Source organism: Ictidomys tridecemlineatus, chromosome 9 (assembly GCF_052094955.1).
Source record: "Ictidomys tridecemlineatus isolate mIctTri1 chromosome 9, mIctTri1.hap1, whole genome shotgun sequence".
In the NCBI taxonomy this organism is placed as follows: Eukaryota; Metazoa; Chordata; class Mammalia; order Rodentia; family Sciuridae; genus Ictidomys; species Ictidomys tridecemlineatus.
This window is the reverse complement of record NC_135485.1, coordinates 36974133-37000383: the sequence shown is the minus strand read 5'-3', so window position 1 is coordinate 37000383 and position 26251 is coordinate 36974133. Positions and strand designations below refer to the sequence as shown.

Genomic DNA, 26251 nt, shown 5'->3' with positions numbered 1-26251 from the left:
GCTCTCCAGTTATGGGAGTTCCATCTTGGGTCCTCTTAAGACCTTGGAGATTCCCCTGGTTGTAAATGCCTTGCCCTTTCTAAGTTACTCTCCCATCTGTATGCATTATTATTACTGCCTTTTTTCCTCATCAACTATCTGAACATAATAATCTTCCTAGGGCCATAATTGTTGCTTCATAGTTTAAACATACTACACCATGCCTTGTGCCCATTAACTCAAGAAAGTTTTTGTTGGTAATGATTACAATGCTAACGATTAGTAAGACTTTAGAGTTATCAAAAAGGTCTTTAGATCTTTGTGGGAGTGCTTTCTCATTTAATTTTGTTTCATTTTTTTGAATAAAAAATTTTAGTTGTAGGTGGATACAATACCCTTATTTTATTTACTTATTTTTATGTGGTGCTGAGGATCGAATGCAGTGCCTCATACATGTTAGGCAAGCACTCTACCACTGAGCTACAACCACAGACCTTCATTTTGTTTTTTGAGGAGATGCATTATTTAAATTTAGACATGAAAGTATATTCACTTAATATTTATTAGTATTAATCACTCCCACAAAGTAAAAGGTGGACATTGTTACCAGCAACCAGAATAGAATCTGTTAGAAGAGATCATGTGGCAATCTGAGAAAGTGAAACAACATTTTGAGTTGTTTCTAAGACTATTTCAGATGTGCCAGCTCTTAGCCATTGGTTGATGCTGGTTAGATACACGTAGAACATAATGCACAGATTGGGGCCTAGAAACACTCGTGTTACTCAGGAATTGATTTAGTAGAATTAATTCTTTTAACTCTATTAAGAGAACTCTTAGCATTATTAGCTTTGAGTTTTGTGTATTGTATTTCTAAAATGAATATTAAAGTTTAATGATGATGATTTCAGATAAAAAATAGTTATATCCTATTACCAAAGCTCTTCCCTTCCCTTTAAAAATTTTTAAACTTAGAAAACTACCATTTGCATGATTCCACACTGATAAACACCTGAAAAGAAAAATTGCCAAATAAATGAGTTAAATCAACAAATGAGTAAGAGGTTTCCGTGAAATCTCTAATGATTTCTAAAAGATTGTGGGGAGAAAAATTTTCACATTATTCTAGTTCTACGAGAACACCTTTTCACTCTCTGTCTTTATTCCAGGTGGTCATAAAGATACAGGGGGGTTGTGGCTCAGCGGTAGAGCACTGGCCTAGCAAGTGCGAGGCCCTGGGTTTGATCCTCAGTACCACATATAAATAAATAAAAAGAAAGGTATCGTGTCCGACTACAACTAAAAAATAAATATTAAAAAGATATAGCTGTTCCTTAAATTTATTTGCCACTGCAAAAGTAACATGAATGTGTAAATCCTTGCTCACGAGATTGCAGCCTAGTAAATTTTGCTCCTTCTAGAAGCTTGTGTAGATAATTTCCGAGGAGAAGAGACGCCATACACTGTAATTTGTAATATGGAGGCAGCCCCTTTGTTTATTCTCCGTTTGTTCAGCAGAGAGAGAGCAAGTATGCCAGGGATGGAGAAATTAAAAGATGAATGGTCCTGGCTTCCTTAAGCTCCTAGTTGGATTTTGCCGAATCTCTGCCTTTCTGGGCTCATGATGGCTTACTTTTTCTTATGCTGCCTCCACTCTGCTGTGAAGGTGGCCTTGAGACTTGGGGTTCCTGTTTCTTATCCTGTGTACCCGTGTTGCTGGCCCTCACTGTGCATTTCTTGATCATCCAGGACTCAGCCTCACTGACCTTTGGATTTCAGTTGGGTGGTGGTGGGGGCCACTGTACCTATTGGATTTCCAGATTTCCTTCTGTTCTTAAAATGTACATAGCTTAGATTCCAGATCATGTGTATTTGCAAATAACCCACAGAATTTGTCCACTGTCTGTTTTATAAATGAAGAAACCAGGGGACAGACAATGTCAGGTGCCTTCGCATTTGAGTACGTGCCTCAAGATGCCTTATCGTTCTGGTGAGTGTGCTATCTGTTAAACCGCACTGGGTAACTTCCCACACAGGGGGACTTCCTTAAACAGTAACTTCACTGTGCTCACGTTTCCTTCCTCCTGGCTGCTTTTGGCTTTATATATCAGACGTTGAAGAGGGTGTTCTTTTACCAGTTGTAAGTTCTTTCCTTACTGTGTCCCTTTGAGGTGAGGGGAACCCAATGCATTCAAGGAAATTAGAGTTCCCTGGCCATTAGCATTTACTCTGTTGAAATACTTATTTAGACACTTTTTCCTTTTAGGTTTTCTGACTCTTCATGGTTTATTTTTATAAGATATCAAATATGTTTTCTGGATCAAACCTTTTTGTACTTGTTTGTACTTGGTAGCTTATCTAACTCTCTTAATATCTTTTACTTATTGTGGTAAAATACACATAACCTAACATTCACCTATATAGCCTCTTAAAAGTGTACAATTCAGTGGCATAAAGCACCTCATAATGTTGTATAAAATCACCACTATCTAGGTGCAGAACTTTTTCATCAACCAAACAGAAACTATCCTAGTAAGTCGTCAATTCCTCATTTCTCCCAGGAAACCATTAACCTACTTCCTGTCTATGAATTGGACTGTTCTGGGTATTTCATAAACATAGAGTTGAACACATGTTACCTTTAGTGTCTCTGGCTTCTCCCACTGAGATGCTCTTCATGGGTGTTGTGGCATGCATCAGCACTTCATTCTTTCTTGTGGCCAAATACTCCACTATCTGGATGTATCATAAGTATTTTGTCATGTTGATAGATATTTGGGTTGTTCCCACCCTTTGAATATAGTAAATAGAGCTACTATGAATATTCATGTACAAGTCTTTGTGTGGACATAAGTTTTCATTTCTCTTGGGTATAGGAATTGAAATTGCTTTGTCTTTTAACTAGCTTTAACCTTTTAGAGAACTGCAAGCTTGATTTTAAAGCAGCTATATTATTTCACCTCCCCACTAGTAGTGTGTTAGGGTACCAGTTTCTCCAAATCCTGCTTCACTTTTGTTGCTCTTGCTGTCATAGAGGGTATAAAGGGGTAGCTCAGTGTGCTTTTGTCTTGCTTTTACCTTAGGATAATAAGGTTGAGCATCTTTTTCCTATAACTTAATTCTTTTTAAAATGCACGTAGGCACATCTTTTTTTGATTCTCTAAATGAAGGGAACAGTGGCATGCAAGTAAATGTTCAGGAACTGGGAGAAGCCCTGATTTTTAGTTTGCCAGTTTCCATAGTGTAAGTACTCCCACTGTGTCAGATTGCTGGTGTCCAGCATGACATGGAGCCCAGCAGGCTCTCATGAGCTGGCTGGCTCCTGCACACCTGTGGGAGGGAGGGAGGAATGGGTATGATGAGCTTCTCTGGGGCCGCCTGGTTTTGTGCAGATGGGGCACTGTGAAACTAATAGAGGATGCCATTTGCATGTTAGTTTAAGGAGAAAAGGACATAATTTTTATTATCTACCACTTAACTCTTTACCACAGTCTTCTGAGGCAGGTTGTACTATTTTATTTTCAGAAAAATCTAAGGTCTGGAGAAACTAGCTTAATGATTCACAGCTACTAAGGGTCAAAGTTGGGACTTAAACCAAGTCTTTCTTACTCCAGAGCTCATTCTAGTTTGCCCACTGTTTTAGGGGTTGGGCAGCTCCAAGACCATCCCTGGGTTCCGTGACTTGCTAGGAAGAGACACAAGATTTACTGTGTAGTTGTGCTCATGATTATCATTTACTACAGTGAAAAGATGCAAAGCAAAATCAGCAAAGGGGAAAGGGATGTGGGGGTGAATCTTGAAGAAGCCAGGTGTAGGCTTCCAAGAGTCCTTTTCCAGTGGAGTCACATAGCATGGGACTTGCTTAAAACCTCCACCAATAAGCTGCAACAATATGTGGAATATTGCCTGCCTTCCCCATGTGAAACTTACTAGAGAGTTGGTGTGCCTACTGGTCACATAGTAGGCACCCTCTGCCTAGTATGCACCCAAATTCCAGGCTTCCAGAAGAAAAGCAGGTGTTCAGTATAAATCATTAAAAAACAAAATAAAACTGTTTAGGCTCAGTGGGAGTGGTAGGCCCTTTCCCAAATCCAGGTTCTCAGATGTCAAAAGGTCAACTTTGAAAAGGCAAATAGACCTTTCTTAGAACAGCAGTCCAGGCCTGCTATGTTAACTGTTTTCTGCACACTGGCCAAATGTAAAAATAGGAAAGCAGACTGAGAAAGGATGGAGCCCGTGTCTGTTTATCATTTTCTCCCCCTTCCCCCTAAGTGTCTGCAGAGAACTTGATAGAGAGTGGGTTTCTAATAATGGGTCCTGAGTAGTGTAGATCCTCGCTGGGACACAGCTCCTTTGTGTCCATGAAGTAAGTGCCTTTGTGCTTGGAGGTGTCTCTCAGTTCGCTCAGGACTGCTGGTCCTCCAAACAGTGATGAATTATGAGTTGCTTATCCTGCGTGCCTTGGCATAGCTTCATAACCCCGGCCCTGACTTCTCAGTGACTTTTCTCTTTTCAAAGGCCTTTGCATGAATACATTAGAGTACCTAAGCTCTGCTATTTGTGTTTTCAGTGGAAATATTGGTTCTTTTGTTCCACAGCCCCAGACACCTTGTCTCAGACTCACTTTTACATGAGTGAACTTTGACTAAAAGTGGAACTGTTTCTTCCGGCTGGCCACCTTGGTGTCTGGGTCACATGTTGGGGCCACACCGTCCTTTGTTCTCATGCACAGGGGCTGACTGAGTTGTCTGCGTGTATTAAGTTATCACAAGCACTTTCCCGGGAGTTCTGCTGTCGCAGTTCTGGGAAGGAGCAGACCATGGCTACCACGAACTGATGATAACCTAGGTTCCTTTTATGCTGAGTTCCTATGACAGACTGACGAAAAGAAAAGAAAACACCGAACAACTTACTTTTTTTTTTTTTTTTTTTTTGGTCTGACGAGTTCAATCCATTCTCTCCAGTAAATTCAGACATTGTTTCCCATCTGTCTTTGCTTAGTTATTTTTCCATTACTTACTTTAAGGTAATGGCCAGCACTGGTCTTCTTTAGAGTTGGAAGAAGCACATGTTCTGACTAATGCAAGAAGCACTGGTTCTAACCTCAGGTGACCCACTTTCAGATCCTGGGCTCTGGCACTCACTAGCTTTTATGAGACCAGACAAAAAGCAACCACTTTGTGCCTCAGTTTCCTCATCTGTAAGATGGACACAATAATAGTCTCCATAATAGCCCTCACTGGGCTGCATGGGGTTGTTTGAAGTGATGCATCTAAAAAGGTGCAGTAAATGAACCTGGCATGGAGTGGGGCTTGAAGGAAAGCTAATAACATTGCTGTTGCTATTAACTCTCAGGATATCAAAATCATCCCCCCCCCTTTTGATAGCGAGATTGAACTCAGGGTTGTTTAACTGCTGAGCCACATCCACAGTCCCCCTTTTTTCAAAAATCTTAAATTCTGAGACAGGGCCTTGCTAAATTGCTTAGGGCCTTGCTAAACTGCTGAATCTGGCTTTGAACTTGTGATCCTCCTGCCTCAGCCTCCTGAGCTGCTGGGATTACAGGTGTGCCCCACCGTGCTCGTCAAAATCCATTCTTTTTGATTGCTGATACTGATTTGAATAAATAAAATTCCTTACTCTCTACTTCACACTCCTTTAAAACTTTAACATAAGAATTCTTCATTTTAGTTAATTATGTAATATTTTTACTCAGCAATAAAAATCTTAAGATAATTATTTGAAAAAAGTTACAGTGTGGCAGGTGACAGCCTGTCCACCTTAACTCAAGCCACAATGCTTTGCATTCAGGCAGCCTGGTTCTCCACCCTTGACTCTCCCTGATGTTGTGAGCTGAGCAACCACTGACCCCACTCTTGGTTGTTGGGGGGAAAGAGAATGATTTATCTTCCCTTCACTTGGCAGGGAGACCCTCCATAGTCTCCCCCGCCACCACCTTGTCTCAGCAGGTGGAGGCCAGGTACACGAAAACTAAATGTACGTACCTGTTCATATTCCTTTAAAAAGACTTTTCCTGCCAGGTGTGGTGGTATGCACCTGTAATTCCAGTGGCTTGGGAGGCTAAGGCAAAAGGATCATAAGTTTGAGGCCAGCCTCAACAATGCAGTGAGACCCCCTCTCAAAAATAAAAAGGACTGGGGATGTAGCTCAGTAGCTGTAGCTCAGTGCCCTTGGGTTCAATCCATAATACAAAAAAAAAAAAAATTCTCCCCCCCTGTGCAGATGATAAAAACAAACCAATGGCTGCAGCATAGGTCTACTTCTTATTTGTGCTTGTTCTGCTTATTTATGTTGTGTTTTTCAAAGCCACAACTCTTAAGGACTTTATTTTCACATATTGTTTGCTAATACTTTATTTTAATAAACCTTAAAACCTTCACACACACCCCACACACCCCTCTTGGAACATTTTGCTTCTCCTCTTTCTGTCCCCTATTACCCTGTCCTCCTCCAAGCCTGTGTTCCCTCCTCTGGGATCCTGCCTCCTTGCTCTTAAACCCCTGCCTCTTTGATGGCCTCAGCTCTTCTTGGTGCAGTAGACTATTGGCAGGTATCTCCTCCCGTGAACTCCACAGTTTTCCTGCGTCTCTTCTGACCACTGACTTCTTCCTGTCTCCGTCAAGGACTGCTTTTTCTCTGCCCACCTTTCAAAGGTGGGTGTTCCTCTTGGCTCCTTCTCACTGGGCAGTCACCTCAGGAGATCCTGTGGGTGTCTTTGGTTAGCATCCACATGCTGATGATTTCCCCAGTCTCTCTTTCCAAGCCCCATCTGGTCTGAGGTCTGTGAGTGCTCACAGGCATCTCAAATTTTAAATGTGTGAAATGAAATTCAAGGTGTCCCCCACCCTCACCCCCTCTAGCTCTAGTAATTGATATCAAGATCTATCCAGCTGCTTGTGTCAGAATCCTGAGGTTCTGGCTAAGCTTACTTACTTTCTTTACTTACTTACTTTACTTACTTACTTTCTCATTGCTCTTATATCTAAACCCTCATCTGATTGACTGATTTCACCTTCTAAATATATTTTAGTCCTTTCCCTCCATCTCTACCACCACCATGGTCCAAACTATCAATACCTCTTTTCAGGTGAGGATAGTAACTTCTTTATGAGGATTGAGTTAGGCTACATACCACACAAAATCCCTAAAAAATAGTAATAAAAAATAGAATTTTCTTCTTTCTCAGTGTACGGGATGGGAGTGAAAACTAGAGGCAGACTGTGCAACTTGTGCAGAACAAGATCCAAACTAGGGATCTTGACTATTGTCCTTCCCTTCCACTATCCTGGCCTATATTTTCTACTGTCTAGGGGTGCTTGGTTCATTGTCTCCATTCAGCAAAAGATTGAGTAACAGGGCACAGAGATAGATAGCAAGCAAGCAGCAGGTTTATTGCAAAAGTGACAGAGACAGACTTCTCTGAAGGGAAGGGCCCTGGAACTGGTGGGGGTGTTTTGGTTTGTTCTTTTTATGATCTCTGGACTTTCCTCTTTTGCTTATCACCTCACCAGGCCATGCTTTCCTCAATATTATTGATTGGTGCCCTCTGTCCATGCATCTATTTTAGTTCTTCTTTTTCTTTTTAATTTGTTCTTTTTAGATATACATGACAGTAGAGTGTATTTTGACATATTTATGCATACATGGTGTATGACTTATTCCAGTTAGGATCCCATTCTTGTGGTTGTACATGATGTGGAGTTTCACTGGTCCTGTATTCATAGATGGACATAGGAACGTTATGTCCGACTTATTCCACAGTCTTTCCTAATCCCATTCCCTTTCCCTTCCCTTCATTCTCCTTTGTCTATTCCAATGAACTTTTATTCTTCATGCCGCCATTGTATGTTAGTATCTACATATCAGGGAGAACATTCAGTCTTTGGTTTTGGGGGGAGACTGGCTTTTTTCACTTAGTGTGATCGTCTCCAGTTCCATTAATTTACCAGCAAATGCCATAATTTCATTTTTCTTTGTGGCTGAGTAATATTCTATTGTAAATATGTACCACATTTGTTGTATCCATTCATCTGTTGAAAGGCACCTAGGTTGGTTCCATAGTTAAGCTATTGTGAATTGAGCTGCTGTAAACATTGATGTGGCTGCATCACTGTAGTATGTTGATTTTAAGTCTTTTGGGTGTAAACTGAGGAGTGGGACAGCTGGGTCAAATAGTGGTTCCATTCCAAGTTTTCGGAGGAGTCTCCATATTGCTTTCCATAGTGGTTGCAGTCAGTTTGCAGTCCCACCGGCAATGTCCCCCACATCCTTGCCAACATTTATCGATAGTTGTATTCCTGATGATTGCCATTATGACTGGAGTAAGATGGAATTTCTCTAATTTGCTTTTCTCTAATTGCTCGAGATGTTCTGGCTAGATGGCTAGAGCCATTCTGCAGGCTCTCTCTTCATGTCCACTTAGGAGCATGAGTAGGGAAGTGTCTGCCTGATTGGGTCCCCAGTTTGAGTCCATAGGCACTTTCATCAAGCAGGAAGCTGGCCTCATCAGAAGACCCTCCCCATGCTCTTTTGTTCTGGCCCTGTCCCCAACCTCCTCAATTGCCATCTTGTCCTGGCTGCCTAAACCCTTCTCTGTCTCCTTCAATATCTCGTGTTTTGGCCCAGGATGGCTGGTAGAGGTCTAGCCATCTTATCTGAATTGAAAGCTAGAAGGAAGAGCAGCAGGAAAGCAAAAAGAAACTTCTCCTGCCTGAGTTAACTCCCTTGAGCAGCCTTCCTTTTGATCCACACAAGACCTTTTTGCCTGTAAACTATCTCATGAACCAGAACCTAACCCCATGGTCATACCTAGAGACAAAGGGAGCTGAGAAATACAGTATTTTATTCTGGGCACCAACAGGTCCACTGTAAAGTGAGTTTTGTTATTGGACAGACATGAATGTTGTGGGTAGACAACTAGCAATCTCTGGCACATCCTATTTGGCTCCTCTTTTCATTCTTGTCCTTCTCTAGTGTGTTGTACACAATGACCACAGTTATGAAAACACAAATATGTTCTTGACCCTCCCCTGCCTAAAACCCATCAAGAACTTCACATTATCCCTAGTGTCAATCTCAGGAGCCTTCAGCATGGCCTATGGGACACTGGATGCCCCCTGTATACACAGATCTGCAGTCCTTCTCTGCCACCCTCTGGCTCACCTATACTGCTCTACCTCCGCCTGATCTTCCAGATTAGATTAGCTTTCCCTGTGTAACATCATCATGCACTTTTACTCTGTCCCACCTATCTCAATTTTAATGCATTATTAGTTCAACTCTTTTTTTCAGTCTGTCTTTTAGTCTTATAGAGGTATGATTTAGCCTAGCATCCAGCCTATGGTAAATAGTCAGTAAATGGTTTTCAAATGTTTAGGTGGAACTGAAGAACAGATTCAGCACTCACTGTGCTCTCCCTGCATATCTGGTAAAAAAGTTAAACATGAGAGAATGAGGCAGAGATAATCTTGCTAGTGTTTAGAGATACAGATCCAGGACATGAAGTGAGAAGCTGGGGTGAGAGAAGCAGATTTGGAATCAACATCTCTAGTTCAAGTAATGCTATCTATTCTAAAAGGAGGCAGCTTCCGGAGGGGCTGGCGGTAGGCTTTGAAGTCAGATAGATCTGCTCTCACCAGCTGTGACACTGGGCATTTGGTTAAAGTCTCAATTCCTTCATCTGTGAATGTAGAAGATGTCTACCCTGCCCCCTCACGCCCTGCACACACGCACACACTCCGCAGACAGAATATTACACACCCTTCTATCAGTTTGGTTTAAAAGACATGAAGTAACTAAAAGAATGAGAGTACTTCTATCTTAAAAATTGAGATAATAGAAAATATTATTCTCTTTATTATTTCTTGTTAGGCCCGCACGCACATTTTGCACAGTGAAAACCGAGATCAGCTTCTGGGTTTCAGCCCAGGAAGGCTTTGGAGATGTTTTTAGTTTTTTTTTTTTCTTTCTTTCTTTTTTTTACACAAATACTTTCATAGTGGATAGGAGAGGAAAAGTCTTTTTTTCTCTGCCCATTTTAGTTCTCCTGGCGGGGGCTCCGTAAATTAGACTACCTAAAGATAGATTCACAGGAGAAAAGCTCAGGAATTTCATTTAGTCATTCCGCCATGTACATGGGAGAAGGATGGAGAAGGAAGGCCCAGAGCAGCTTATGTACTAGGATGAACAAAGAGTAGACGGCTGCCAGATTGTAAAATCGAGATAAGGAGATGGGGTTTGGGATAGGGCAGTTCATGTGGAAAAGTAACTGGGAAAGTAGGATTAATTTAACAGGGTTGGTGTATACAGATTTCAGCTCCTCATCTCTGATGATAAGAATATGTTTTTCTTTCTGTTAGTACGGGAACCTTTCATGATTATAAGAATAAAAAGGGAGCTCACTGTACTCTCCCTGCATTTGCTATCTTTTAAGTGCTTGTAACTCAAAATAATCTATGTGCCCATGTGGCCTATTTGGGGTTGGTGTACTCTGCTGCCCTACTAGTGTCTGTCTTATGCCAAGCTTGGTCCTACATACTCTGTAAGTATTAACTTTAATACTCTTGACTGAATGAGGTAGATGAGGTATGTGGCAGAGCTAGGAACACAGCAGAGGAAGTCTGATTCCAGAACTCTGAACTATGTACTCTGCTGCCTCTGGATGACTTTGTGATACTTTTTGGCTGTCCAAATTGTGTGTTTGCATGAGGATCAGACATATATTAATCTTTATATTCACAGAATATTAATTAGCTCTCAAGGAGGCCTAATAAGGCCTGGGGTAGAGCTGAGTGGTGGCTTGTCTGCCCAGCACGTGCAAGGCCAGGTTCATCCGCAGCACTAGACAAAAAAAAAAAAAGAAGCCTAACAAACTGATAAAAATGTGTCTTTGTCATATTTCTCTTACACTTTGAAGGAAGAGACAGTTTTGAAAGGCAGTCCTTGCTATGATGTCTTAGAGGCTGGGGTTATTCGAGCTCGGCTGTTGCTAAGGTAAGAAGGAAGTGCTAATATAGTCACTTGCTGATTCGGTCTTGGTTTCATACTGTAAGACAGACTAAAATAACAGCCTCAAAGGGTAAAAATAGTACAGTCACATGCAGCATCAACTGTCCTTTTTAAAAATGGATTTACAAAATATGTGAAATAAAGATTAACCCCCCCCTTTTTTTTTTGGTAAAAAGAGTAGGTGCTAGTAGAGGGTCATTTCTTTTGCCCTTCTCTAATTTGGGGAAGCTTCTAAATACCATGACCCAGTGAGGAATCTCATTTATGCCATTTTCTTTTATAAGACACAGTCTCATTTAATCTCAGTTCTCAGAAGAGCCTTCTTGAAATCTAGAAGGTAGGTATGAGAGATATTCCTTAAACAAACCTGGAAGGTTTTGCTTTTATTTTTCCTAGGGGTGGTATGTTTTTGCCAATATTAATATTTACTGTGCAATTACCATTTGTTGGCTGTGTTCCAAAAGCTTTGCATAAATTGATGATTTTAATTCTTACTACAAACTTATGAAGTTCTTGGTGCTGTTATTCATTTTGTAGCTAAACAAACAAGAGGCAAAGATAAGTAACTTGTCCAAGGAGACACAGTAAATAAGTAGGCTGATTCAAACTCAGTGGGGCTCCAGAGTCTCTGTAAGTATAGCTCTATTATTAAACATTCTTGTTGGTTCTCACCTAATGGGAAGAAACAGATGGAAAACAAAGTAAGGTGGTTTGTCTTTTTTCTTTGCATTTCAAAAGGTACCCCCAATTGGGTTTTTTTTCCCCCTAAGAAAACCCCACCAAGCAACAGAAACAGCATCAGCTTTCTGATTTACTTATTTATTTGTTTGTTTATTTATTTATTTATATCAGCCTGGGCACTTGTCTGCCAAAGTATAATATTAAGGCCCTAGTTCCTCATTGCTGTGAAAACCAAGTGCAGTTTTTTTAGCGGTACCTCCAAAGCCCTTGATAATCTGCTCCCACTGCACCTTCCATTCTCTTCTCCTGCCCTCCTACTTCCTCTTAGTTCATCTTAACACACCGGTCCCCACTAAAAGGCTTGCAGACTCTAAACCTGCCGTACTATTTTGTAACTACAGCTTTTTGCTTGTGATGATCTCTGCAGTTTTAATACTCTTTCCTCCTTTGTTTGTTGGTGATATTCTTATTCATGATTCCAGGCCTGGCTCAAAGAGGTACCTCCTTGGTGAAGCCGCCTCTGATTGTCCCCTGGGTGAATGAACCTCTTCCTTTGTGTCCCACTGCTGTCACGAAGGGACTTGCACATGGCCGTGGGGTTTCTCTTGCCTTCCCAGTCAGGGGGAAGTTCCTTAAGGAGAAGAGCTGTCTTTCTGGCCAGATGCTCCATAACTGTTGGGGAGTTCCATGGTACAGGGGAGACTATGGAAAGGCAAGAGGATATTTTCTCAATTCCTGACTTTATTATCCTTTCTAAGGAATATATTACTTTGATTTTGAGACAGGCTTTTCAGTATGATCTCTTTTATTTCGAAACCAGGAATGTTTACAAATTGGGAAGCTTATAATCATGAAACCCATGAAGCATGCAACGGGGAGACCATTATCATCTTGGCAATCAAAGTAGTGTATAATTTAAAACATTCGTTATCATTCTATGTTAACGGTCTGAATTTTACTCAGTTAAATCTAATTTAAATTCCAATATTTTCCTGGGTTGTCAATGCCAAATATCAGTTGAATTCTGATAGTACTGGGAGCCAGTCATAACCACACCAGGTGGACAACATTCTTGCACCTGTGAATAGTGGAGTCTGTCGTGGGCAAGGGGTATTCCACAGAAAGTCACACAAATAGTAACTGCAGTCATCACATGTGGAAGTTTGGAAGAGTATAGGCTACTCATGTTTCAGAGGGTGAGTAGGACCCCAGCATACTAAACAGAATGATCTGAAATGATCAGTATCGGATCATTTTTTTTGTCCTACAAAAATGGCAACTTATTATGATTTGACCTAATATTACTTTAGTGAATTGATAAGAAAAGCCACTTCTCTTTCTGAATCTTCTTAAAAGCTAGTGCTTGGTAATACCGAGGTTTCAGACATACTCACCGGTGTTACAAGGTAACCCACACAGTTCCTTCAAGCCTTCCAAGGCCTTGTGTGGGGGAGTTGAATGTGATGTCTCTGAAGCACTGGAAGGGAGGTGAGGCCCAAGGAGGAGAAGCGCACATAGTGCTCCCACTGCGGGTGCTGGTGGTTCTCAGTGAGTGGGTGCCTCTTGACCAGTGGGGACCTGTATCTGAGGGACGTCTCTCAAAATGGACAAGGTGTTTTGCAACGAGGATTAATTTTTACTAGAGTAGTTGAGGGTTAATTGCATTCATTAGCAAGGGAATTAAGAGGGAACATTTTAAACATACTTGAAAGTAGAAAGAATAGTACAGAGAACCCCTTGTGCCTATCAGGCAGCCGCAAAGCCTGTGGCTCTTCCTCCACCTCCATTATCTGTAGCAAATCCCATCCGGAGCAGATTATCTTGCAGAAATCACATGATTTCTTCTTCTTTTTTTTTTTTTTTAAGAGAGAGTGGGGGGGGGAGAGAGAGAGAGAGAGAGAGAGAGAGAGAATTTTTAACATTTATTGTTTAGTTCTCGGCGGACACAACATCTTTGTTGGTATGTGGTGCTGAGGATCGAACCCGGGCCGCACGCACGTCAGGCGAGCGCGTTACCGCTTGAGCCACATCCCCAGCCCATGATTTCTTCTTTAGATGCTTCAGTATACATTTCCCAAAGTCAAGGAGTTTCTAAATATATCGACACATTTCTAAATATATCAACAGAACTTCCTTGATACCATCAAGCACCCAGGCAGTGGAAAAATTGCTTTAAAAATAATTTTATCTAGGCTGGGCATAGTGGTGCACGCCTGTAAACCCAGTGGTTTGGGAGGCTGAGGCAAGGAGGATTGTGAGTTCAAAGCCAGCCTCAGCAAAAGCAAGGTGCTAAACAACTCAGTGAGACCCTGTCTCTAAATAAAATACAAAATAGGGCTGGGGATGTGGCTCAGTGGTTGAGTGCCCCTGAGTCAATCCCCAGCACCGCCCCCAAAAAATTATCTAAAGAATGTTCCCAAGTGATAAGTTGTCTTACAAAAATTTACTGTAAATTGGTATTTGCAATAGAAATGGAATGAATATTCCTATAGAAACCATAGTAAAAGCAGTGATTGGCACCCTATTAGGCCTATAGGAAACCCTGGAATACATAATGAGGAAATTCTGTGTATTTCTCTTTGAATATCTTACTAAGGGGAAAGTTGTAGAGAGTTCATCCTTCACTGGAGACCTGGTTCTCAAACACGTTTTCTTTTTCTTGCTGGTTCTGTTATGGTAGGAAAGAGACTCTCCCAACATGGCTGATTATATTCATTGGAAAAGGAAATGACGTAGGAGGAGATATTCCCCTCTTATAGACAGCAAACCAAGTAGGGAAGCCTCATTATATGCAGTGTAGTCTCTTAAAGGCATTTTGGAGGGGGGAACCAAAACCCCAAAAACAAAAACAAGAACTGCAGTGTAATCTCCTTAACAGGGGAAGAGAACTAGAGAAAAATAGGGCCCAGCAGTAGCTTGTTAAGGACCAGTTTAGTTCTCTGTCTTTGCAGTGCTCTAGTGAAGCTCTGTTTAATGTTAATGATTTATATTTTCAGTTCATGTTTGTACGTATACCCCCGGGCCCTCCACTAACACCAGATAAACAGAAGAGGGGTTTCTTAGTGGAGGAAATGACCAGGTCTGGGCAGGATAGAGGCAAAGTCCTAGACAGGCTGTGAGCCTCCCTCCTTTATGTTTTTCCAGAAACCCAGCCCTGGGGTGAGACTGTGGGGAATGTCACAAGAGCATTCAATTCCCAGGACTGGATTATCTCTGGTGGGGATGCTGGGGCAAGAGGGTGGGAATAGTGTCCCCAGTAGGACTGTAGTTGGAGGTTTCATTTCACATGCAAAAACCACAGGACTTGAGCATTGTGTATTTGAATTACTAGTTGCCCCTGCTACTCACCACCTATGTCAGAAACTGTGGTTTCTATCTGGATGTCTGTGACTCTCACCCACCCAGCACTAACAAAGCTTATCTCTCCTAAGTTCCTCTTGACAGGAGATTATGTTTATGTGATACTAGTTATTTCCACGTTCATAAAGATATAAATAAAGTATCACTTAAGAAGAAAAAAAAGCCCCAAAGGCTGAACATGTGACATGTGCGCGCACGTGTGTACACTCACACACACACACACACACACACACACACACACACACACACACACCCTAGTACAGAAAGTTCTGCGGCAGTGGGTGTCATTTGTAGAAACCCAAGAATTGAAACTGAGGCTAAAGGGCCTTCTGTCTCTTTTGCTGCTAAAAAGTTAAAAGTAATGAGATTTGCAGCAACACAGCCAGTGACCACCATCTCTTGTGGTTGTGGAATCCCTTGGCAGCAGTCATTTGATCGCTGAGGACTGCAGCTGGACTGTAAAATACAGTGAAACCCACGTCTCCAGAAACTATGAATGCCTACATCAGCACAATCTTATCTGAAGATTATTTTCTGATTTTGGAAATGGAATTTTACCTTCCGATTTCTTATAATTTACAGAGATTTTTTTCAACATCCTGTTTTTATTCTGGATATTACTTTGAAAACCATAAACTTTATCATTAAAACATGTTTATGTCCGCAACTACTTGCTTCTCAATGCAGAAGCTTTTTTTTGGTTGTTGTTGTTAAAGCATAAAAGCCCATTATAAAATGTAAAGCACCCTAAGAAGTAATAAGATGAACTGGTTAAAAGAGAGGACAAAAGATACTGGGATGCCAAATTTTCAGTTTTACTTTTGCTTTTGTTTTCTATTAGAAGTTCATACTTGGTTTTTTTTTAAAAAAGGTAATTTATCACCAAACTACTAGTGCCTTTAAGTTTTTTTATTCCACCTTATCTGACCCAGAAACGTCTGTATCAAAATTATTCTCAGTATGCATATGAAAAATGTCAAAGCCATCCTGAATGGGGATGCTGGGACAAGAGAGTGGGAATCACGTGCCCAGTAGGACTGTAGTTGTAGGTTTCATTTCACATGCAAAACCCACAGGACTTGAGCATTGTGTATTTGAGATTTCCCTTACTTTCCTGTTAATGGGTCCTGTCGCACTTAAGACCCCTTCTTTGAACTCTGATCTTAGTGGACAGGGAAAAGGACTACTTTCAGGAATGGAATGGCCTTTCTGACTCAGTTGGGATTTTGATACTACAGTGCATCACTTTCTGTTTTGTTGCAGAGTTGACTAAAACTCTTTACCTTTCAGTTTTGACCCATTTGAATTTTCCTTATGAATATTACTATTCCTCTCCTGAACCTTAGAAAATGTCTGGTTGTAAATTTTTTAAAGTCAAGGAATTTTGTATGCTTTTATCTCTAACATGGTACTTTGGTGTTTGGATCTTGCAGAAGGTGGAAGGATGGAATATTTGATGAATGTGACTAAATGAATGACCAAATCTAGTTCCAGATTAAATACAAATAAAAATTGTCATGAAGAATGCAGTGAATGTTGGCCACAACAGTGCTTTGTATGTATTGAGGACTGAAAGTTCTAGGAATTTAAATTTTTGTCTTCTTTTATCCCCTTCAGTAACATTTTATGTGTGTGGATATGTGATTTTTAATTTTTATTTTTTGGCTTTTCCTGGATGGTCTCTCATTTCTAAACATGCTGTATCTGTAGTCCCAATTTGGATTTGAATTTGTGATCTATTTTAACTGTTGTGGTCTACTGAGAAAGAATAGGAGGCTGATTGAATATCAAACAATTTGGAGGTGTTACACAGGATCTAATGAGAGGATAGGAGTAAGTGTACAGAGATTCTCCACAGCTGGAATTGAGAGGAGGGGCAGGAGAGAGTGTCACATGGTCTACAGTCATGAGGATAAGTGGCTGCTAAGAGAACTGAGGTAGAGGGCTTCCATCCCAGCAAGCACCCCATTCAGCACATGCCAATAACATTAATTTCGCCTTATTTGTTGTATAGTTTTGTTTGTATAAGGGCTGTAGGCATAAGAAATTTTCACTGAGTTTATGTTTATACATAGTTAAGTGGCCCAAGTGTATGTGGCACTTAAGAATTTAGGATTGGAATTAGGTAGAATTCAAACCCTAAGTTATGGGGCAAGTTAATATGTTCTCCAAGTCTTGAGTTATTCATCTGTAAAATGAGGTGGCAGCAGTTCTCGTATTATAATGCTGTGAGATTATCCATATAAAATGCTAAGACAGTGTCCAGCTCATCGTGAGTGCCCTGTAGTTGTTAGCTTTGGTCACAGCATAACTTCTTTAATAAGAACCCATAAACATTAAAGTTTGAAAAGCCTGGAATTAGGTAAAAGGTTTGGTTTTTGGGGGTTCAGTTTTGGCATAGCCTTTTATGATGTTTGGCTAATCTTAAAAACTCTCAGATGCATAGTTTCCTGACAGCTTCTTACTGCTTAAAGTTATTGTAAAAACTAATAGGAAATTCTACCATTGAGGAAGTGAGTTTGCATTAGTCAGGGTTCTCCAGAGAAACAGAACCAATAGGATAATGTCCATACATCATATATGTATATGATGTATATGTATGTATATGGAGGAGGGGGAGAGGATGTATAAGAGATTTTTTATGGAAAGAGGCTTATATGATTTCGGAGACTGAAAACTCTGACAATCTGCTGTCTGAAATCTGGAGACCCAGGAAAACCATATACTGTAGTAGTTCACCCAAGTCCAAGGCCTGAGAGTCAGGCAAGCCAGTGGTGGAACTTCAGTCTGAGGATGAAGGACTAAAACGTGGAAATGGGGAGGAGGCTTATGGCATAAGCCCCAGAGGCCCAAGAACAGAAGGCTGTCCTAGCTCTCTGACTTGTTTTCTTCTGTTTGGATCCTCAATAAATTGGATGATGCCCACATACTTTGGAGAGGGTAAATCTTCTTTATTCACCACCGATGATGCATTCATCACTGATTCTTCTTTATTCGTCACTGATTCTCTTCCAGACATACCCTCACAGACATTCAGAAATAATGTCTTACCAGCCATCTGGGCACCCATTGGCCCAATAAGTCGACACATGCATTTAACCAGAACAGAGTCCCATGTGCTAGACATTGCACTGAGCACCTATGTTCACCGGTTATAATGCCATCAATAGTTTGGTAAAGTATTGTCCTGTTTCTACAGAGAGAAAAACTGTGGCACAGAGCAGAGACAGGGGTTGCCCTAGGCCATATGGCTTATAAGTGGCAAAAATGATGCTGGAAACAGGAACTGCTTGTCTCCAAAGTGCATGCTCTCTACCTGAGTTCTTCCTGCAGCACAGAGGAAATTCATCCAGATTTCCTTTGTGGCAGGACACTGGAAGTAGCTACAGCAGGAATAATAGTTATGATATGGGGAATGGGTGGGATTATTTAGAATTTTGAAGGGAAACACTGATAACTCATCATGCATAATGGGGACTCAAGTGCTAGGAGAAATGATAGCAGGGTATCCAGAAGGAAAATGACTGACTTCTTAAATTCACCCAGAGGCCAGATGGTTATTTTTGTACATTCTTTTATAATATAATTGCTTGAATTCAGGATTGATATTGGTATTATTAAAACTCTTGAGTGTTGTAGAAATTAAAGGAAAATGGTGTGCCTTGTAAGACTTTCTAGGGGACAGAATTTTTTAAATTCGAACTTAATTTCTGCCATTCAGCAGGTGCACAGTTTTAAGCAAGTTATAGTTTATCTGTCTGTTTAGTTCCTCCATTTGTGATGTTTGTAAAATGGTTATTACCTCATGTTCAAGCTTTGCAAAGAATTCAGAGGATATGCAAGAGAGAAAACACACACACACACACACACACACACACACACACACACACACGCACAACACAGAGTATTGCTCATATGGTTCTTTGCATACCAGTTCAGCGTATTGTTGAATTAACACCTGTTGAGTGCCAGGCAGTCTAAGCATGGAGGATTCAAAAGTGAATATGAGGAGTTCTGAGCTTCATTCTAATTTCCAGGCCAGCAGGTCGGACAAAGATGTTAGAATAGAAAAGAATTTTACACACGCAAAAAATAAAGACTTAGCTATTTCTCCTTGGATTACACTATTCAGAATAATTTATCTCGTGAAGTAATTTTTTTATATTATTATTTTTTTAGTTTTAGATGGACACAATCTTTATTTTTTACTTTTATGTGGTGCTGAGAATCGAACCCAGTGCCTTATGCATGCTAGGTGAGCCCTCTACCACTGAACCACAACCCCAGCCCATTAATTTTGTTTTTGAAAAACATTCCGAGGAATAGTCTAAGGTGGAGAAAAACCTGCACGTTCCTTCTCAAGGTGGAGAAAAACCTGCACGTTCCTTCTCAAGTTACTTCCCAAAGTTCTTAACAATTACTTTTATATGGCCCCTCTGGTGTGGCTTTGAAAGGCTTTATGCCAAAGTGGACTATGGAAGACTGTGCATGGGACCAGAGGTGAAAGGAGCATATGGCTCTCTAAGTAACTTGGGGTTCCCTGTGGTGAGTCTCCTTCACCATGTCTTGCTTTCAGGGCCACCGAGATGTGGTCCGAATGAGGTACTACTGTGGATACTGTAAAGCAGAATTACCTCCATCTCTAAATAGGTGCCATGCATTTCTGAGCCCTAGCCCCGTATTTTCAGTTCTCTCCCCATATTTCCAACTGGTTCTGTCATCAAACATTTCCCAGCCTTGCTCCCTCAGACCTGGTTGTCCTTTGGTATTCTCTATCATGGCTCGGGGTATCAGGGCCTGCTGCTCACTCCAACTCAAAATCCCTGAGCCTGCCTAACTCCTTTGCTCTTCCTTCCCATACTTAAGGTCACAAAGTTTTGTGGACTCTGCCTTCTAAGTCCTCCGACCCCTCACCCATACACTGTCCCTGCTCTCCTTACCTTACTTACGGCCATTGAGTTGATGCAGATCCTTATTATCTCTCACCAAGAGTTAAAGTGGGAGAAAGTGCATGGGGTCAGGTGTAGAGTATGGCAGTGGCCAGCCTCCCTGTCTCTGCCCATTCTCTGCACTGCCTGAGTTATCTTTTCAAAAACATGCCTTGGCATAGGCCTCCTCATTCCCTACCCTACAGCCACTCAGGATAAATCTAAGCCCCAAAGTTTGGCATATAAGCCTCTTTCTAATTTGACCTTAAACAACTTTTCTGATGTCATTTTCCACAGCGCCCCTGAGCCATCCTAAGCCTTAGCCACAGTGAATTTCTTTCAGTTCTCAGAATATTCTATGCTTTTTTTTTTTTTTTTTTTTTTTGCAGCTTGGAACCCTCAATTTTTTTTTTAAACAGGGAAACTTATCCTTTAAAAACCAAATCCAGATGTCATTTCCTCCCCCAAACCCCCAACTTGCCCGTCATTGCCCACAGTGCAGTGACATACATATCATACCATAAAAGCACACCACTTTATCATTTCTAGATTATGACTCATGCCCCCACTTTCACCGTATTATTGTGAAATCCTCTTGTAGAGACCCTTACTTGGCTTTCCTTAACTTTGAAACTAGTTGGTGTCCGGTGAGTGTTCATTAGCAGAGTAGATGAAATAATGAATGAATAAAATTTTGGACATTTATATGCTAACTATAAAGGAAAATGTTTGGGTAGGAAAGCCCAAATGTTAATATATTGAGTGACTGTACATCACAAAGCACGAGTCTAGGGTGAATGAGTCAACCCACTATCTAAGCCATCTCAAAATTTTCTGTACAGATTGAGCAACATCTGACATCTGCTTTCAGTAGCTGGGGCAGGCGGTGGGTGGCGATGGGCATTTTGTAAGCAGGCCACAGCCTGCTCTCAACAAGCTGGCAGGTGAGATATGCCACCTCAGAGCAATGTCTGGATAACCTCATGATGCCAAGTGATTTCCTTCAGGGCTGGGGCTTAGGTTATTAGATTCTTCCTTGTGCCATTAGTGTTTTCTAAGGTTTCTACAATGACCGTGTGTGTCTTGTTCTTAGGTGAGTGTCACTCAGACAGTTTCTTACACTCATTAACTGGGTCAGAACTCAGGAGCCAGGTAGGTAGCACTGTTTGGGGAGACCCTTGAGTGTCATGCAGCAGGTTATTTACAAGCTGGCTCTCTGCTTAACCTTTCCATCCTACTTTAGTCACACTTGTCTTTTTTTTTTTTGCTTTTAATTTAGCAAATATTGGCAGGTCTTGCATTATGGCTCAGACCCTCTTTTAAGTGCTTTGCAGTATTAGTTCATTTAATTGTCATAATAAATCTATGGAATAGGGACTAGTATTATTCCCATTTTACAGATGAGGAAACTGAAGTCATGCCCGAATGTGTTTTTTTCTTTTCATATGTTGTTCGTTCTGCAAGATGTTTTTCTCTACTGTCCCTTTTCTGACATGTAAATCATAATTCATTTTTTTCTATATAGCACCAACTATATTACATAATTGTTTCTGTATTATTCTCTCCCTCAGGAAAACCAGGAAAAGTTATCTAATTTTGTATTTAACTGTGCTATGGGCATCATAATCCTTGCCTTGCAAGGTAACTGTGAGGATTAAAAGCTCCTGGCACAATTCCAAGATGACATGTGCAGGAAATGAGCTTTTCCTATCTTGTCTTTTTGTGCCCTGTGACACAATCATTGACACAGGCAGTTGACAATAAAACCAGGGAAAAGGGGAGGAAAACCAGGATGACCCAAAGTCAAGGTCACCAAGGGAGAAGGGAGGGTTGGCACTCTCAGATGCTCAGAAAGCAGATGTCAACTCAGAAAAGACCGTTGGGCTTGGTCATTAGCGCTGTTTTTGAGAAGAGCTTTAGCAGTCTGTGAGGTGAGAGGCAGATTGCAAGTGGTTAAGGAAGAGTGGGCGGGAAGGAAATGAAAGCTGGGGGTGCAATCCTTTTCTCTTTCAGGAAGGGAGAAAAAGAGTTAGGGCATTAGCAGGACCAGAGAAGGGATCTTGGTTTGGGTGGGGAGGTTGAACAAGTCTGTAGACAGAAGTCAATCCTTAGAAGAGAGCAGCTGGGGAGAATGCACTTCTCCCTATCCTGGGGCACTCCCAGAATCCCTGTTGACCCTCCTGGACTTGGCTCCGTTCATTCTCTTACATCCTGGCAGCTGGGGCATCCCAGGGTCCAGTGGCGTTGGGGTCAGTTGAGGTCCTTGGGAAATGTGTGTAGCTTGTCTGAGCTGTGATTTCCTCATCCATTACAACAGTCTTGGTGCCTACCTCCCAAGGATTTTGTGAGCATAGAATGAAGTCCTTCTGTTAAATGCCAGCTGTAGGGTCTCACCTGTTGTGTCCCTTTAACCTTCTCTTGGAGACAAGATGAAGGAGAAGAGAAAGGACAAAACCTTAGAAGACTGTTGAACTGCAGGGGGAGGAAGTTGGGAAGGTGCTCTCAGAACGGCTGCTGCCTTCTCCACAAAGCAGGGAGGAAGACGGTCCACCGAGCTGAGGGGAACAGGAAGGGTTTGCAGTTCTCACAGAGCTGCTGGTCTCCCTGAGGCCACCAGGTGCTCTCCACTAAAGATAAATAAAAGGACTGGAGAGCCGCAGCGAAGGTCTGGCTAGGTGTAGAGAGAGCAGGTGAACTTCTGCAGCCAGGTGAGGAGGGACTTGGGAAAAGTGTGGACACAACAGGAGCTGATAAAAATGCAAGGGGGTGGGATATTAGTGTGTGTGTGTGTGTGTGTGTGTGTGTGAGAGAGAGAGAGAGAGAGAGAGAGAGAGGAGGAGGAGGAGGAGGAGGAGGAGGAAGGGGAGGGTGAGGAGGAGGAGGGAAGAGGAGGAGGAGGGGGAGGAGGGGGAGGGGGAGGAGGGGGAGGAGGAGGAGGAAGAGGGGGAGAAGGAGGAGGAGGAGGGGGAGGAAGGGAGAGGATGCCCTGGTAAAACGGCCGCTGGGATAGTCCAGTCAATGGGAGCTGCTGATGGCCGGAGAGTGGGGCAGGTCTGAAGAGGTGTGGTGACACTGAGGGTGCAGACTGGGTCCCTGCGAGTGGGTGGTGAGCCCAAAGGTCATAGAGGAATTTCACAGAATTAGGTGAAACAGTTTTCAGTGATGGAGGCCAGGACATGGCTGGTCAGCCTCAATAGAACAATGATTTTACTTCTCTTTTTTTTTTCCTTCTGTTTATCATATGAACATCTACCACAGGGAGGGGGGAAGTAACCTTAGTCTTTATACAGAATTTAGTGTGGGATGCGTTGTTATTCAGCCAATTTTTAAAATTTCTATATTGTAATCATGATCATTTAAATGGGTATATGATATCAGATTATCCTCGCAGATACTACTCGGTGTTCTTTTGGATTTCTCCCTGGAACAAATTCCCAGATGTGACGTTACCATGCCCAAGGGTGTGGATGATGGTGGAGGGGAGGGGCCTCTTGGTCTGCCATTCGCTAATTGCTTCAGGCAGATGTGCAGTGAGCAGGGAGGGAGGCCACCAGGGAAGTAAAGGAGGGCAGTCAACCCTAGAGTCCCAGGGGAGCTATCTGTGAGCACCGAGGTCCACCTTGCTGAGCTCCCTGTGCCACCTCTACGGGAGGCATCTAGAGGCATCTATACCGGAGGAGGAGACACAGCTGGCTGAATTTGCATCTGTGATTGCGTCAGTGGAGTTTTGATTGGTTTTGCCTTTGATACTTTTCTTTGGGGACACCACTGTCAAGAAGCTGAAGAAATCAAACAAGGCATGTGTCTGGGAGGGAAAGGCAGTGAAAGGGAGTCTATTTCCCTGTTCTGGAGGTTTTTTGAGGCAATGACAGAACAATTTCATCTTTTAGAAATTAAAGGATTTAATGGTTTTGATTATAATCATCACAGTGTCTTTTATTGGTTACTTTTAGTTATACATAACATTAGGATTCATAGTTATAAAAGCATAGAATATAATTTGCTCAAATTCAGTCCCCAGTACTTCCCCTTTCCCTTCCCTCCTCCCCTCATCACCCCCACCCCACCCCGTTTCCTTCCCTCTCTTCTACCGATCTTTCTGCTATTATACAATTTTTTACTGGGTCTTGTGAGTGTGCATAATGGTGAGATTCCCTGTGGTATATTTATACATGTGCATAGGAAACTTAGGTCAGATTCATCCCACTGTTCTTCCCTTATTGCTTCCCTCCTCCCTCTTCCTCAATCACCTTCTTTTACTTCACTCATCTTTCCTTTCTCTCCCCACCGACCCCTTATTTTGGACTGGCTTCCACATATCAGAGAAAACTTTTTGACTTTTGACCTTTGGGGTCTAGCTTATTTCATTTAACTTGATAGTCTTCAGTTCCTTCCATTTACTGGCAAATGCCTTAATTTCATTCTTCTTTATGGCTAATATTTCATTGTGTTTATACACCACATTTTCTTCATCCATTCACCTGTTGAAGGGCACCTAGGTTGGTTCCATACCTTGGCCATTGTGAATTATGTGGCTATAAGCATTAACGTGGCTGCATTCCTACAGTATGCTGATTGGATATATACTGGGGAGTGAGATAGGGTCATATGGTGGTCCTATTCCTAGTTTTTTGAGGAAGCTCTATACTGCTTTTTAGAGTGGTTGCACTAATTTGCAGACCCACCAGCAATGTATGACTATATCCTTTCCCCCGTATTTCCCCAATACTTATTATTATTTGTATTTTTGATAATTTCCATTCTGACTAGAGATGAAATCTCCATGTAGTTTTGACTTGCATTTCACTGATTGCTAGAGATAGTGAACATTTTTTTTCATATATTTGTGGGTCATTTGTATTTCTCTTTTGAGAAGTGTCTTTTTAATTCTTTTGCTCATTATTAATTGGGTTATTTGCTTTTTGAGTTCTTCTTATATTCTGGATATTAATGCCCTGAGGAATAAGTGACAAAGATCTGTTATTCTGTATTGTCTCTCTTCACGTCATTTTTTTCTGTATTAAATGAATTTATTTATATGCGGTGCTGAGAATTGAACCCCGTGTGTCACACATACTAGGCAAGTGCTCTACCACTGAACTACAAACCCTCTCTTCACGTTGTTAATTGTTTCTTCTTTGCTGTGCAGAAGCTTTTTAGCTTGATGTCATCCCCACTTACTGATTTGTCATTTTACTTTTGAGCTTTAAGAATCCTGTTGAGGAAGTCGGTTCCTCAGCAGACATGTTGGAGTGGTGGGCCTACATTTTCTTCAAACAGTTGCAGTGCTTCTGGTCTAATTTCTAGGTCTTTGATTCACTTTGAGTTGAATTTGTGCAGGGTGAGAGAGAGGGGTTAAGTTTTATTCTTTTACATATGAATATCTAGTGTTCCCAGTATTTCTTGTTAAAAGGTTACCTTTTCTCCAGCATGTTTTTGGCATCCTTGTCTAGTATCAGATAACTGTATTTATGTGGGTGTGTTTCTGTGTCTTCGATTCTATTCCTCTGGTCTATTCTACCATGTCTGTTCTGGTGGCAATACCATGCTGTTTTTGTAATGATAGCTCTGTAGTATAATTTGAGGTCCCTTATTGTGATGCCTCCAGCATTGCTCCTTTTGCTCAGGAATGCTCTGGGTCTCTTGATTTTCCAAATGAATTTTAGAACTGTTTTTATTAGTTCTGTGAAGAATGCCATTGAAATTTTGATGGGAATTGCATTGAATCTGTATAATGATTTCATTAGTGTGGGTGGTTTGACAATATTAATTCTGCCTATCCAAGAATGAAGATGGAGGTCCTTCCATCTTCTAAGGTCATCTTTAACTTCTTTATTCAGTGTTGAATACTTTTTTAAGAGTTAAAGGGAGATATGACTTAGTTCATTATTAAGGACATTGAAATATTTTGAATCGGTTATTTCATCAGCAAATATTACCATTAAAACATTTTTCTTATATCTTATGATTATAATGCTTTTCCCTTTTTTTCTTTCAACAGAAAAAATACAGAAAGGGGTTTATTGATATTTCAAAAATCAAGTGTGTGGAAATTGTTAAGAATGATGACGGTGTCATTCCCTGTCAAAATAAGTATCCATTTCAGGTAAGCTGGTATGTTTTTGCAGTAGTACGACTCTGGGCTTTCTGTCATCAGTTTTCCTGTTTGTCACTAGTTTGGTGACTGATTTTTAGGTTTATTTGCCACTTTAATAGTAATTGCTTTTCTTCATGGACTACTCATATCATTGTTGAAATATTATCTTCTTCTTTTT

General features: G+C 41.3%; 1 protein-coding gene across 7 annotated transcripts in view; it reads left to right on the top strand.

The window, feature by feature from the left end:
* Tec (tec protein tyrosine kinase) overlaps nucleotides 1–26251 on the top strand; it is a 103804-nt gene that overhangs the window by 44072 nt on the left and 33481 nt on the right. For all 7 annotated transcript variants that reach the window (XM_040292467.2, XM_078021267.1, XM_078021264.1 and 4 more), the window contains one exon: nucleotides 25978–26082. In XM_040292467.2, the coding sequence (XP_040148401.1) occupies nucleotides 25978–26082 (105 nt within the window). The remainder of the gene's footprint in view (nucleotides 1–25977; nucleotides 26083–26251) is intronic.